This window comes from Serpula lacrymans, assembly GCF_000218685.1.
Source record: "Serpula lacrymans var. lacrymans S7.9 unplaced genomic scaffold SERLAscaffold_11, whole genome shotgun sequence".
In the NCBI taxonomy this organism is placed as follows: domain Eukaryota; kingdom Fungi; phylum Basidiomycota; class Agaricomycetes; order Boletales; family Serpulaceae; genus Serpula; species Serpula lacrymans.
Window position 1 is genome coordinate 117,861 of NW_006763300.1, and position 14,315 is coordinate 132,175.

The 14,315-nt window shown below is 47.9% G+C and overlaps 5 protein-coding genes across 5 annotated transcripts; 1 reads left to right on the forward strand and 4 right to left on the reverse strand.

Annotated features, from left to right (window-relative positions):
• Positions 1-3,014: 3,014 nt before the first annotated feature.
• Positions 3,015-4,010, forward strand: SERLADRAFT_440721 (uncharacterized protein; the record flags this gene model as incomplete). The annotated part of the gene is made up of 3 exons (XM_007321183.1): positions 3,015-3,234; positions 3,294-3,796; positions 3,849-4,010. 3 exons carry the CDS (start codon positions 3,015-3,017, stop codon positions 4,008-4,010), a joined length of 885 nt encoding a protein of 294 aa, XP_007321245.1.
• A 36-nt stretch (positions 4,011-4,046) lies between these two features.
• SERLADRAFT_362807 (uncharacterized protein) lies at positions 4,047-6,619 on the reverse strand (the record flags this gene model as incomplete). Its single annotated transcript, XM_007321184.1, has 13 exons — positions 4,047-4,334; positions 4,387-4,572; positions 4,625-4,707; positions 4,733-4,897; positions 4,949-5,120; positions 5,171-5,319; positions 5,378-5,429; positions 5,481-5,544; positions 5,603-5,718; positions 5,771-5,825; positions 5,883-5,950; positions 6,003-6,091; positions 6,344-6,619. 13 exons carry the CDS (start codon positions 6,617-6,619, stop codon positions 4,178-4,180), a joined length of 1,632 nt encoding a protein of 543 aa, XP_007321246.1.
• Positions 6,620-6,865: 246 nt separating this feature from the next.
• On the reverse strand, positions 6,866-10,344 carry SERLADRAFT_451488 (uncharacterized protein; the record flags this gene model as incomplete). The annotated part of the gene is made up of 6 exons (XM_007321185.1): positions 6,866-7,210; positions 7,268-8,305; positions 8,360-9,464; positions 9,517-9,834; positions 9,910-10,026; positions 10,060-10,344. The coding sequence occupies 6 exons, from the start codon at positions 10,342-10,344 to the stop codon at positions 7,083-7,085; spliced, it is 2,991 nt and encodes a 996-aa protein (XP_007321247.1).
• Positions 10,345-10,674: 330 nt separating this feature from the next.
• Positions 10,675-11,418, reverse strand: SERLADRAFT_473829 (uncharacterized protein; the record flags this gene model as incomplete). The annotated part of the gene is made up of 5 exons (XM_007321186.1): positions 10,675-10,879; positions 10,942-11,045; positions 11,105-11,159; positions 11,222-11,251; positions 11,312-11,418. The coding sequence occupies 5 exons, from the start codon at positions 11,312-11,314 to the stop codon at positions 10,853-10,855; spliced, it is 219 nt and encodes a 72-aa protein (XP_007321248.1).
• A 139-nt stretch (positions 11,419-11,557) lies between these two features.
• Positions 11,558-14,279, reverse strand: SERLADRAFT_473831 (uncharacterized protein; the record flags this gene model as incomplete). Its single annotated transcript, XM_007321187.1, has 15 exons — positions 11,558-11,779; positions 11,837-11,911; positions 11,969-12,032; positions 12,091-12,133; positions 12,183-12,229; positions 12,290-12,504; positions 12,559-12,724; positions 12,783-13,016; positions 13,072-13,083; positions 13,141-13,346; positions 13,406-13,512; positions 13,569-13,682; positions 13,737-13,753; positions 13,817-13,842; positions 13,899-14,279. The coding sequence occupies 15 exons, from the start codon at positions 14,170-14,172 to the stop codon at positions 11,658-11,660; spliced, it is 1,722 nt and encodes a 573-aa protein (XP_007321249.1).
• Between the last annotated feature and the right edge of the window lie 36 nt (positions 14,280-14,315).

Here is a 14,315-nt window from a genome sequence, read left to right on the forward strand (position 1 = left end):
TCGACGGAGGACGGACGGGCGGTTGAGCTTAGTGGGGACGACGTGGAGCGGATGTCGCTCGTCGGGAACGGTATCGGTGGCAGCGGCGGCGGTGAGCCCTCATCGTTAAAACCCCACCTCCTCCCTCCCGTCAAATTCCCCTCCGAATCCCTCTCCGAATCGATGGAAAACCTCACCTCGTCCACCAACGGCGTCGTCAACAACAACAACAACTACCCAGGGATGGGCATGGGAGCGGGCAGTGCGAGCATCCGCTCCCTGTCTCGCACGAGCTCGAACGCGTCGAGGCGGATGAGCTATGTGACGGAGCTGAGGAGTAAGCGGGATAGGAGCGATACGGCTAGTTTGATGACGGTGGATGAGATTACGGCGGAGGTGGAGAGTAGGAGGGAGAGTATGGCTGTTGATAGGGATCGCGACCGTGACCGTGATAGGGAACGTGAACGGGAAAGAGAGAGGGAGATGGAGATGGAGAGCGCGGATGATTGGACGAGGGTGGATAATGAGGATGAGGAGGGGCAGTTGACGATGGAAAATATAGTTGTGGAGGATGTGGATGAGGTGAAGGGGCTTGAGGACGAGGATGTGGAGGAGGATGTGGAGGATGTGGAGGAGGAGGAGGAGGAGGAAGAGGAGGGTGTGGACGATGAGGATGAGGATGGTGTGGTGACTGAGGATGAAGATGAGACTGGGAAAGCTATGACTTCGAATGGCGGTAAGCCCTTCCCCCCCCCCTCCTTCCCCGTCCACTCACACTAACCACCCCTCCAAAACCATAGGCACGAAATGGATCAAAGGCGCACTCATCGGCGCCGGCTCCTTCGGCAAAGTCTACCTCGGTATGGACGCCACGAACGGGCTCCTCATGGCCGTCAAGCAGGTCGAGCTGCCCACAGGGTCGGCGCCGAATGAGGAGAGGAAGAAGAGCATGTTGAGTGCGTTGGAGCGGGAGATTGATTTGTTGAGGGATTTGCAGCATCCGAATATTGTGCAGTATTTATGTAAGTGCGGTTTTCTGGGGTTTTTTTTTTGTTGGAGGTTGGGTTTTGCCTCAAGTCGTTGGTTTGTTTTCCGAATATTCGTCGAGATTATGCTTTCGAACTGTTTCCGTGTCTCTGCAGCATCCAATTATCTATTCTATCGACTGACTAACTAACCCTTCCCCCCTTCCCCCTTACCAGACTCCTCCGTCGACGACGCCTACCTCAACATTTTCCTCGAATACGTCCCCGGCGGCTCCGTCACCGCTCTCCTCCGCAGCTACGGCGCCTTTGAAGAGCCCCTCGTCAAAAACTTTGTACGCCAGATCCTTCAGGGCCTCAACTACCTCCACGAGCGCGAGATCATACATCGAGATATCAAGGGTGCTAATATATTGGTGATAATAAGGGAGGGATCAAGATCTCTGATTTTGGGATTTCGAAGAAGGTTGATGGGAGTGAGTCTTGCTCGTTTATTCCTCACACCACCTGATGCTCACATATCACTACCCCAACTCCCTCACCCGCACAGATCTCCTCACAGGAAAACGCGTGAACAGACCGTCATTGCAGGGCTCCGTGTTCTGGATGGCACCAGAAGTGGTAAAGCAGACGGCGCACACGCGCAAGGCTGACATATGGAGTGTTGGCTGCTTGGTCGTTGAGATGTTAACGGGAGAACACCCCTGGGCACAGCTCACCCAGATGCAGGCTATCTTCAAGGTGCGTCCTATGCCTCACTCTCACTTTTTTTTTGTTATCTTGATAAACTGATGCGTGTCATTATGTGATTTTTTTTTTATCCAATGCTAACGTTTCGCCAACGTCAAATCGTCACTCAATTCGACCTAACGGTGGAATAGATCGGACAATCTGCCAAACCCTCGATACCGTCGGATATCTCTGCGGATGCGCAGGACGTCCTTCGAAAAACTTTCGAGCTCGACCACGAAGCTCGACCAGGCGCAGGCGAGCTCCTCCAGCATGCCTGGCTCGCGCTCAAAAAGTCGTCTTCTTCTAACAAAAACGCTCTCAAGACCGTCGCAGTTCCCACCATAGAGATCTCAGCATGATACCACATTATACCCCCCAGGCTGTCACTGCTCGATTATCCGCTTTTATTTCCTCATTTCCTCCTCACCCCCATCTCCTACCCCTAGGACGTTCCGTTTATTATCTATTGGGTTTTCTTCTTTCCGAGTAAAATTTGTATATGCCTATCTTACATATTTTATGTGTTGTTCCTTTCTACTACTTTTGTTGTTTGTTGTATCTATGTGTACCCTAATATGGTTTTTCTTTTTCTGTGTACATTGTACGATAATGACACATTTTACCCGGGCCCCTTTTCCCCCCACTTAGCTTATGATCTCTTTGAATTTTCTTGATATATCTTCGAGTTTTTCTTCTTTTAAATTTCAACTATGCTTGCGCGTTTTTCTTTATTATTGATAATGGACCGGCTTGTTATTCGGACAATGGGGGAGGCGTTGGGGTTGAAAATCTATTTTTTTTTTCATATGCATCGCGAGCTCCGTGGGGAGCATTTGACATGGATCATAGAAAGTGCATCCCTTGAGCTCCCCCGTTTGAGACATAGGCACAGGGATAACCCACCACCGATAGTCACTTGTCACAACTCGCTCATCATCTAACTTAGACCAGGTGATGGGCTGGCATGATTTCAGGGTAGTATAGCCTGAGCCATCATCATGTGTATGATAGAGGCATTCCGCTCCTATTATCTCATATGATCATTAATGATTGGGCAGCCAAGAGCCTGAGAAGCTGTCCATCATACTAGAACAGCATTGAAAATACCTTTTAACAACACATGATCATCATATATCTAAAGCTGCGTTTGATTGGCTCTGCCAAAGTGAGCCTGCCTCGGAGTGCTGTCGCGATTGGCACTGCCCTCGAGGTCAGTTTTATATATGCATACACAAGCAGTGCAAAGAGACATAACACACGTCAAACGCTACTTCGATCATCTCACTCTGCAGATTTACTTGATTGAAAACCATTAAAGCTATGAATTGGATCAAAGGCGCTCTTGTTGAGGCTGCCCCGTCTGACAAGGTCTACTTGGGAATGGACTCTGCAAATGGATTACTCATGGCTGTGAAGCAAGTAAACCTGCCAGATGTCTCTGCAGCCAACAAAGAGCGCAGAAGAAACGTGCTGAACGTGTTAGAACGTGAATTGGATATTCTCAGGGGGTTGCAGCACCCACACATCGTGGGATGTCTATGTAAGTCGTGTTTCGTTTCAGCTCGCTTGGAAAGGTGCTGTTGAACCAGCTCAAGCTAGATTCATCGGTCGACAATGACCATTTCAACATCTTCATGGACTACGTTCCGGGAGGTTCGGTGGCAGCGCTTCTGCGCAAATATGGCGCTTTTGAGGAACCCTTGGTAGGGAACTTCGTTCGGCAGGTCCTCCGAGGTTTCAGCTATCTCCACGAGAAAAATATCATACACAGCGATATTCAGGGTGCAAACATCCTTATAGATAGCGCTGGCATGATAAAGATATCTGGCTTCGGTTTATCGAGAAAGATTGACCAATGCGAGTCGACAAGAAATGTCTTCGCGGCATCACCATCTGACAAGTGTCCTCTAGATCTCATCACTGACAATAGCAAACACACACCATCATTCTGGGGCTCTGTCTTCTGGATGGCGCCTGAAGTTGTGAACCAGACGGCGTATATGTGCAAAGCTGACATTTGGAGCGTTGGGTGCTTGGCTATTGAGCTACTCACTGCAGAGCATCCTTGGGCACCGCTGACTGAAATGCAGGCTGCCTTCGAGGTACAAAGGACTTGATAAAAAGGAGAATAATACTTACTGACTTGATGCGCAGATTGGCAGAATTTCTAAGCCTTCGATTCCATCAAATATCTCAGCGGATGCACAAGACTTCCTCAGACGAACTTTCGAGGTTAACCACGAAGCTCGTCTGGGTGAAGAAGAACTTCTTCAGCATCCTTGGTTTTCCCTCGAGGTTGCACAGTCCACCGCCTAAGTAGAAATTAGTTCTCGCTCTCACTCGAGGGATCTTGACTTCCGGTCAAGCTGTTTCTGTTTCTTGGACAAGACCTTGTACGATGTAGTTTGAATCTATAATATACCCTCCATACATTGCGCGATAGATGCTCATTCCCGGTTGGTGTGATGTCTCCACTCCAATTTTTATTCTGCGTCTTCGTCGTCGCGTTTTCTTTTGGTCCCACTGTCTGCCTTTGTCCCTGGACCCCAGTGTGGCGTTGGATTTTGTTGGTAACGGACTAGCTTGACCTTGGATGACTGCGTTACAGATTGCGGATGTCGACTGAAGTTTGCCTCCGCTCTGTATATAATATATCAGATCAACAGAAGGTCGCGACCTAAATAGACCATACCTCGGTTCTTTGCTCAACAGCTGGCGTGCTGGGGAATGTTCCGATATTTTATCCATTCTCACAGGATGCTTCTTTACCCAGCTTCTGAACACGTCATGTACGTCCTGCCGCGTTCCGCTAGTCTTCAACGAACCAGGACAAGCGTGCGAGCGCGATACCTGGTGACCAGCATGAAGCAATGCAGATCTGCGCCGTAACGAGATCAGCAGGATGATTGATACGTCGATCGGATACATACGCAACATCGTCTAATGGAGGACACATGGAATGAAAAAAGCCTGCTATTTTAGATGGCGTGAAATAGAAGGGCGTATCGAGCTCCTACGGCGAAAGATTATGATCTGACGAGAGAACACAAAAAAGGACATTTACTCGCCTCTTTTGCTACAGTCAACATCCCTTTCATGCGAGTGGCCGTGCCATAGAGTTCTTGATGCTCTTCTAGATGATCAAGCACCTTGGATACAAATTTGTGGTCGTGGATGTCACTTGACCACATTGGACCAGCGACCTGTACAGACAAAAATTACTTTCATACCACATCAAATCAAGGAGAACCCACATGAAATGGAGAGTCACATTCCGGGCACCGCTGAGGTACAGGTGGACCAACTTGCGTCTTAAACTGATGATTAACATTGCCACTTTTTTCATGGACCTTTTCGATTATTCTGCCAAGAGGCTGTTCATAGAAAGACTGGCAACCGGCGCAAATGTAGTAGGTGGCAGTTTTGCTACGGAAGAAACTCAGACTCTTGTAAGATCACGATCGAAAAATACAGACCTAGCAGCCTTTTTTACTTCTATAGGGGCAGAGTGAATACGAACGAATATTCGAACATAGAAATCGATCGAGAGCGATAAAAGAGGTTGTATGTAGCGTCCATAGCGACCAGCGGAGGTCGATATCGTGTTCAAAACAAGCCGGAGAGCCTTGTATCAAGTGAGTGAACAAGACATGCAAATAAGTCACCCAAGAAACGGAATGTACCGCTTCGTGACAGTACTCTGCCTTGACTGGTATGCCACCGTAATTCGAGTAACTAGGGGTTCAGATGTAAAGCTAAAAGAGATGCCAATACATGGGAACGAACCATTTTTCTGGATAGTTGGTCGTAGCGAGGACTGACAGATCGGTGCATGTGACACACAGCAATCCTGTAAAGCACATTGTAAGCTAGTGGCTTATCCTTGTTGAGAAAACTGGACATTTCACCTCCGTCGTTGACACACTGAACAGCCGCATCGATGAAGGGCGCCGCCGTCCCGTATGGATCCAAGTCGACGACATCAACGCGATTCTTCTCCGACCGGTGTTCATACATCAGTGCGCTGAATATTGCTCTCTGAGTAACCAATGATGATGCAATAGACAATAATGTACCATGCGTCGCCCTCGTTAATCCTGACTTTTCCCGAACCAGTGCGAGATTTTTCCTCTGCCGTGCTAGGTTGAGGTGAGTCTGTACCCTTAACTTCTGTGGGCACCCCGAGACCGTTAAGATCAATGTTTCTCTTCATGGCAGCAGTAGCTGACGAAGACAAATCGTTGGCGATGACATATCTACATTGAATGAAGTAAAGGGGCATGTGTGTAGATTGCACAAGAGACGGACCTCACTAGTGGTATTTCCTTCGCGTAGCGTATTGAACGTAGCCCAGTCGCAGAGAGTGCTTCCAATAGTATGAATTTGTAAGGATGGTACTTTCATCTGCAATTCAATGGAATGAATGCATACATGTGGTACAACACCTACAGTTTTCAGTTTGCCCTCAGAAGGTCCTAACGTCGAGTCTGCCATCGTCGTATCTTCGGCGGCCAAACCTCCCTTAGCAGAAGGACCTGATTCGATTGTTGCATGTTCCGTTCGTGTTCCGTCAGTAGTCGAATCATCGACTAAGGGGTCCGAGTCTGCTGCATTCAAAAGCCAGGCAAGACGACACGAATGGGTAGAACCCCACCTTTCATCTTCTTCTGCCCCTTCCGATCGCCTCCCCGTTCTCGCCTCGCCCGCCTTTCCTGAGCCTGCCCCCACTTCGCCTCTTTCTCCCCATCAAACTGCTCGCTCCACGTCCTGATGCACGCGACGCTCAAGTCGCGATTGAACTCCTGGACCGGGTTCAAGAAGGCTTCGTCTTTTGAGGAGATCAGGATGTGAGACGTGTTCTCGGTGTGTAACGTGAAGCCTTCTGGGATGATCAGAGGGGAGGGACTCGGAGGGGCGTTTGACATGTTGTTCAGCCCTCGGTTTCGTGGTGATGTTGGGATACCGGAAAACCGTGATCTTCTGGAGATTCCGAAGCCGAGGCGCAGAGGCCTGCAAAAAGATAAAAAGAGTATGGTTGTCACGGCTAGTGTAGATGAAGCTTATGCAGTCTCTGTGTTGCCTCGTCGTATACCAAGTATACAGATGAAAGTACTGTGAAAGTCACGTACGCTTTACATCATGTTCGCTTATGACTCTTGCAGTCGTTGTTAAAAATTACAGCAAGCCATCACTCCATAAAAAAAAGTTACACTTGATAAAACATCTAAAACTACGTGTGATGCTGGGATAAGATACAATTGAAAGGAGGCGAAGGAGAAGTGAGTAATTTCCGTATATCGTCCGATAAACTTTGACTTGAAAAAAAGCCAAGTACTACGTATGTCGTAAAGAAAAGAAAGAAAAAAAAGTTCTCTAAAAGTCCAAGACTCAATATTCAAATTCTTCTGATACAAGCACTATAGAACCACGTAAATCACCACGCCGTATTCGGCCGGGATCAATTTGACCAGCAATTATCTTTCGTACCATTGCGTTGAGTGAAGTGGGCCCGCAACCTATTATGATATCCCAATTCGATCAGATCAGTTGGAGAACGTCATGAGGAAACTTACAGGCAACGATGACGGAGCCCTTTGAGTGCTCGACTTCATCAGCTATTATCCGATCTAGCTTTGGCTTCCCAAGTCGTGCATGCTCCGCAACCACACCAGCATCAACCACCTCTTGTTCGTTCACCTTCAGTCTTCCCAATCCGTCGCTGTTTCTATCTCTCAGTTGCGAGATCCCGCCATGTCTGTTCGCAAACCCTGTTTTATCATCCGACGTACTTGATGTGAGCAGGGTTTCCCCGCGTGACATTGTTGGCGTGAGCAGTGTCCTTGAACTCTCTGCAGTTGAGATCGGTGAAATCAGTGCATTTCCTTTCCTCCAAGCACCATGGTCGTTTAACACAGCTAGCGGACTCGGTGAGTCGATTGGTGAGATGACAGATGTGCGATCACTTAGAGGCGATATCGGAAGAAGTCGATCTGTAGAGTGTGAGGACACGACGGAAAGCCTGTCCTGTATGCGTTTTGGCTTACGAGACCCGCTCGGCTCTCGCGTTCCCAAGTCACTCCGTTCGTCTGGCTTTGTTGCAGGAACCAGTCGAACCGACATTCTATCCAGCCTCCTAGACTGAGCTCGCCGCAGTTTACCCTCCTTCTTAACCTTCTTATTCAACACATCCTCCCCTGGCAACGCAGTATCGTCGTCTCCGTCAAAGTTCGTAAGCTCGAGCATATTGGTTCGATGAGCGAGACCGATGTCAGCAGATTCTATTTCGTCGTCCATATATTCTCCAGTGTAATAACTCAGATCGACATCACTGTCAGCAGAACTATCGTGACTCTCGATAGATTCTACGGAGTCGGCACGTCCGTGAGATGGGCTAGTTCCTCCACGTGCAAAACTAGGCAAAGGTGGTGCAAGGTCAATGGTGTTAAAAGACCCACTGGGATAGAGGGAAGGCGGTGGGCGTCGAAGTGTAGGAATATCTGGAGACTTGACGGTAGGCTGGAAGTTCGTTATAAAGATGTCCACTTGAATGGCGGAAGATGGAAGCATGGAAAGACATCTTCGGAGGATAGATGCACACCACTGGATATGAGCTGATAAAGGCCAAGAATTAGTATCAGTAATATAAAGATCAATTCTCCACTTACAGTATTCACGCACGAGCCATATGAATCGTACACGTGTAGTGAGTAGCCTTTTCTTCCCCCAACCTCCCGGGCGGCCCCCGAGATATCGCCCGTCTCTGCCGGAGAGGCAAAGACAAATGTACTGCAGGATAGAGAGACCGAAACTTACTCCCGAGCCGCCAGCGACAATCAAAACGGTGGAATGGTCTCCCCATCGAGCCCTTATTGAGCTTCCAAAGGGTCCATCTACGTAAGCTCGTAGTAAAACTCCATAGCTCATACGACCTGTGAAATTTTCTGGGGGTTCCTCGTTTGGTGGGTTACGCAGACCCTGTTCTGTGAGGCGGGTTATCGCGTTCCACAGGTCCTGCGTCCATCCGCCCTTAGCACGAATAAGCATAACTATCACGCGTCCCTCGTCAGTCTGGGCTTGCTCGTCGCACACGGAAGCTGAGGTGAACGGATGAGATGTTAATCTGGATACAGACGGGATGTTGATGAGAAAATGTTGGCCAGGTGCCCAGGAATGAAACCCTGGAGTGACGAGCCGGAGGCGGATAGTCCTGCCAGGTAAAAGTTCAGCAAGGGCAAATCCAGGTGGTGGAATATATGATGGTGGAGGGGGCGTTGACGGCGGGGAGCGATCGTGTTTTGTGAAAGTAGATGTTGGAGAAATGATGAGAGAAGCTGGAGGGTATCCTTTATTATTGGCTGAGGAGTCATGTGATTGATAATAGGAACTGAGAGGACTAGGAGGACGAGTATCATGTTTATCAAGTGGTGACCGCAGCGGTTCGGGGTTAAGTGAATGAAGATGATTTAACTCCCAAGTATCTTGCGGCGAACGAATTGTATATGGAGTAGCGGCTAATCTTTGTGCCTTGGGAGAAATCATGCCGCCCAAAAAGCCATTACTATGCATCCACCAAGTTGCTCGCCAGAGACGTTCGCCACCCCATAAGACCAGGGCAGCCCAACACCACCACCAAACGGTAGGATGGTGGAAAGCCGCAAAGACCAGAGTAAGAGGAACAAGTAAGACATGGAGGAAGTAGAATGCCTCATAATACCTCCTCCGTATGGGATGTATAGACAATATAATCAAGAAAGTCAAGAAGCCAAAAGCCTAACGAGACATGAGCAAAGAAGAGATTCGAGGGGACAGTAATTTTGCTCACAATCCAGCCATAAATGAATGGCATATATAACCAAGTGTATGTGTATGCTACTTTTCCTGTTTGAGTTCTGATGTCTGTGGCCAATTGAACACTCCACAGGGCAACGTGAACTGCAGTCAAGAACCAAATAAGTCGGCCAGACCAGCGATGAAGCCAGGCCAGCTTGTCAAAAAAGAGCTGGATCATGAAAGGAATGGCGAATACGGCAAAAGGAGGGGACTTTAAAGCAAAAAGAACGCATAGGGGGAACAGTGCGAAGGCGATTTGACCTGTTCGGGCTGAGGATGACCACCAAGACTTTGATATAGTATACTGAGGCTGAAGAGGTAGAAAAGTGGAGGTGCTATGCGATGAAGTGGGATGTTCCAATTTGTTGCTGCTGCTACTTGATACCTGCCATACCTTCTCGGAGGGCGCAATATAATCCGGACCTACAAATGTTAGGGCTAAGGATGCAAGAAGTAGAACGGCCAGGCAAAGAAGTTGGGCATTTGACGGTAATGAGAGTGGCTGGCGGTGCGGTTGGCCTTTCTGAGAAGCAACTGCAAGACTATGCTTCTTCCTCCATGTTCTCCGGCGCAGAAACCATTTTGTCCAGTAAGCCCCGAAGATACCACCTCGTGAGCCTGTCCAATGAAGGATGGCAAACACCAAGAAGATAAAAACGACTGCTATCCAGAGCAAGAATGAATATCGACGGCTGGGCACGCTGAGCGAGTGTATTGTCAAGTATGCAGTGATCCATTCGAGATCATTTGGATATGGAGGAGTTGTGGGGTTTGGAGGAAACGAAGAAGAAGCAGGCGAGGGGGAAGCGAGAGACGTCATTGAAAAAAGAATGCGTGACTTTGTGAAAGAGCACTAGGGGGTGTTAGGATTAAAGGTGGGCCTACAGGTGGAATGGAAACGGAGACAGGAACAATAATAGTGTCAGTTTGCAATGAAAGGTATTTCAGGAGCAGGACCCATCTGATGATGGTGGTGATGGAGAAGAGGGAACAGTTATTCGTGGCAAGGAGAGAACATGGAATGGTCATCCGAGTCCGTCTATTCGACTGTCTGACTGCCGGAGCGATCCACGTGCTCGCCAGGATTACGGCATCTTACTGCATCGGCGATAATCTTAGAGCCGTTGACGAGAACTTGTACTACTTCAAGTTAGTGGCAGTAGCACTCTGTCATTCACTGCAATCCCATCACATCTCCTACACTTTGCTGCACATTCCATCCAAGAAAAACATCTATTACGACCGGCTGTGACAAAGTCGGTGGTACCTGAGCTATTCATACACTACACACCCTCCTCATCCCCGTATAAATAGTCTCCCTCCCTCATTCATTCCACAGTCTCGCCAGAAATAACCTGGTTTAGAACCCCGTTTCAGCATTCCCACCCACGTCTTCATGCACTCACACATCACTTACCTCCTTCCCTGTCTTCTTGATCTTTTCCAAGACAGTATCGTAGCTGGCAGACCCTTTCACAATCACCTCTTGGTTTGCAAGACTGATGTCGTACGACGAGACTCCTGCCAGTCAGGACTATTAGTCAGACTACAGCCGTCGAGTCTCCGCTATCACCACTCACCATCCAACTTCTTCAAAACACGTTCCACCGCACCAGAGCATCCAGAACAGGACATCTGTCATCAACCGTTTAACTCGCCTCTTTATCTTATCAGTTATTTAAAAGTAGCAAACTCACCTTCACGTTGAATTTATAAGTATGGTCAGCCTGCATCAAAAACAACCCGTCAATCGGCTGACTCGTATTAGTGATCAACTATTCTCGTACCATGACTGGAAACTTTCGCTCTAGAATACAAAATTTAAGAGAATACAAACGACGAGGTCTAAACAATGAACAATCCGTATACTGCAAAGTGGGAAACAGAGGCAAGTCTTATATATGGTCGGACAATCGCGCCATCTTTCAAGCTTAGTCATGAACATGAATAAGCCTCTGTACAGCACCTGTCCTGGTCCTCGGTCAAGGCAAACGAACATTCTCCGCAGAGTGAGCGGCCTTCAGACCTGAACCGTACTAAAATAGAGAATCGTTATTCATATTTGGTCCTGTACGTTCCAATAATTAATAAGCTGCACCGCCAGATAGACTATACACCTGTCATCAGGTTGCCTCAACTACGTGCTGTCCGACCTTCATACATCTCTACTTCGTCGCCCTCTGTCGCAACAGCTTCCCACCCTCCTCCCACGGCACGTTCACCCCGCATCCAAGCAATGCATGGGCCGAGGAAACCTAAACGACAAGCATCAGTCCACAGCACCATCATCCACGCCTCACATAGGCACGTACCAAGAAAACGGGGAAGCTTCACTTCGTTATTACGAGTCGTTATATAATAAACCGGAATGCCAGCAAGCACAAAACCTATGAACGGCAAAGGTTAACTCGAATAAACCGCGGCAAGAGCTCGGAGTAAGTTACCCAGTACGGCTATAGCCTCTAAAGGTGCCGCAAAGATTGGCATGCACAGCAGGAAAATTGCAACCTATAACGAAAGCTCAGATCAGATGCATGACACATAATCAGAAAATACAATGACGCACTGAACAAAACAACAATGGCGTAATGATCCATGTTTTATAAGGCCTAAGTACTAAATCAGAAAGACTCGATAATGAGAGGGGGAAATGCTCACCTTTCTAACATGGGCTCTTTCACTCGCAAGATAACAAGGCCAAGTACCTTTTCTCACACACCATCAGCGACTGCCCAATCAGGCCTATATAAAGAAATAGTACACACAGTGAGGAAATAAAACGACCAGGATGCTACAACAGAAAAATTTATGAGTGATCGGAAACCACCGCCGATCACGATGAATGCAATCGTTAGGAAGGACTGCAAAAGAATCGCATTCACGGGGGTCTGACGAGACTTGTGAAGACGTCCGAACGTCGCTGGAAGATACCTCTCCCTACCAGCGACGTAGATCAGTCGTGCGGATGTGAAAAGAGACCCTACAGTCGAAAACTATTGGAGACAGCACGCCGCTTGAAGAATATCAAACTCACCATTGAGTGCTCCAAAACATGAAAATGCAACCATAACTGCAAAAACGGTTCCCCCAACGGGACCGAAAAGGGCTCGGCCAAAATCGAGCGCAACAGTATTACTCGACCCGACAGTCGCCTTGTCTAAAACAACGAAATAAGATACATTCACCAGGAGAAAAAGCGCCTTATGGAAGAATATATAAGCCAGTTTACCATAAAAGGGTAAAATGAGAGTTCCTTACCGTCACAATCATCATGCTGAAGTGAATAGCCCTCGGGATATTTTTTTCGGGACTCTTTACCTCGCCTCCCACATAATTAGCCTGGTCCCAGCCATCAAATGCCCATAGTCCAGAATATAACGCAAGGGAATATGCCGAGGGACTTTTGCTCGAGTCGTGAAACAAAGGTTCGGTCAAAGATGTAGAAGCGTGTCCTCGAGCTGCGCGTATAATGCCCAATATAACAATAGAAATCTGACCAAAAATCCTGTTAACCCAGTAACAGACTACCTGAAATAGACATATATACCAATGCAACTATCTACAAAAGAAAAGTTACTACCGCTTTTTTTAAACCATCTTCTAAAAAAGCGCTTACTTTGACAGTAGTAAACACTACGGCAGCACGTGTGCCCAGTTTGCGAGTTCCAGAACATAGCGCGGTAACGAAGAGAACTGCGATGACTGCAGTGAGTTTGATGGACCATTGAGGGATATCACCCGGTGCCACATGATCACGAGTAGCGTGCCAAAAAAGTCGGTTTAGGTATTCTGCAAAAATAAGACTGATAACTGCATTTCCTCCTATAGTGATGAGTTAGCCTCCTGGTTGGGGGTACCAAATTGAGGAATGCAGAACAAACCCGGCTTCAAAGCGGCTATTGCGGTCCAAGCAAACAAGTATGACACAAGAGGACCATACGAATATGCAAGATATGCCTGTGCTCCACCGTTGAGCGGTATACTCGACCTTTTGAATTAGATCAATCGACTGAAGAGGATATTTGAATTGGGATCAAAACATACCCTAATTCAGCGAAACTACTAGCACCAGTCCAAGCTAACAAACCTGAAGCCAGCCATACAGCCAAACTTGCCCCCACGCTATTCGTATTAGCTACCACAACACCCGGCGATGAGCTGAAATACGCGATAAGTACGTTTGAGGATACGTTTGCAGAACTGGCATCTCACAAAATGCCAGAACCAATCTAACGCATTGACAGTCAGCCGTCCGCAGAATACAGACACAAGGAAGCGCAGGTAGCATTCACCTGTAGTCCAACGACAAGTCCAATTCCTTATCATCTTGGGACGTCATACAATGCAACAGAGTCATTAGTTATCAATGCTCACCGTGCACTAGGGTTATGGTTTTTTCTGGACCATCGCTGTGTATATGGTCTGGTTCACTCAGACTAGTACTTAAAGGTAGGAGGTCGCGTTGGAAATCGAATCCAGAGAATGAAAAAGAACGCCCTCGCCCCGCCCTTGCGGTCAAAGGTCCTTCTGACAGCTCTAACCCTCGTAGAGAATCCTGGGATTCATGTGAATGTCGGGGAGAGACTGAAGGGTATTGATCCGCCGACGACAGTTCTGAAGTTGAGCCTCTATGCGACGTATCTGGCATAAAAATAAGGATGTGGGGTCGTTACAAGTCACTTGCTAAAGGGGAAGGGATATTCGTCGCAGCCGAACTTGAACAACACCACCCCTTCAGTAAATTGTGCGTGTATCACGGTGGCGTCTGCTTAAAACGTTAAAGCGTACAAT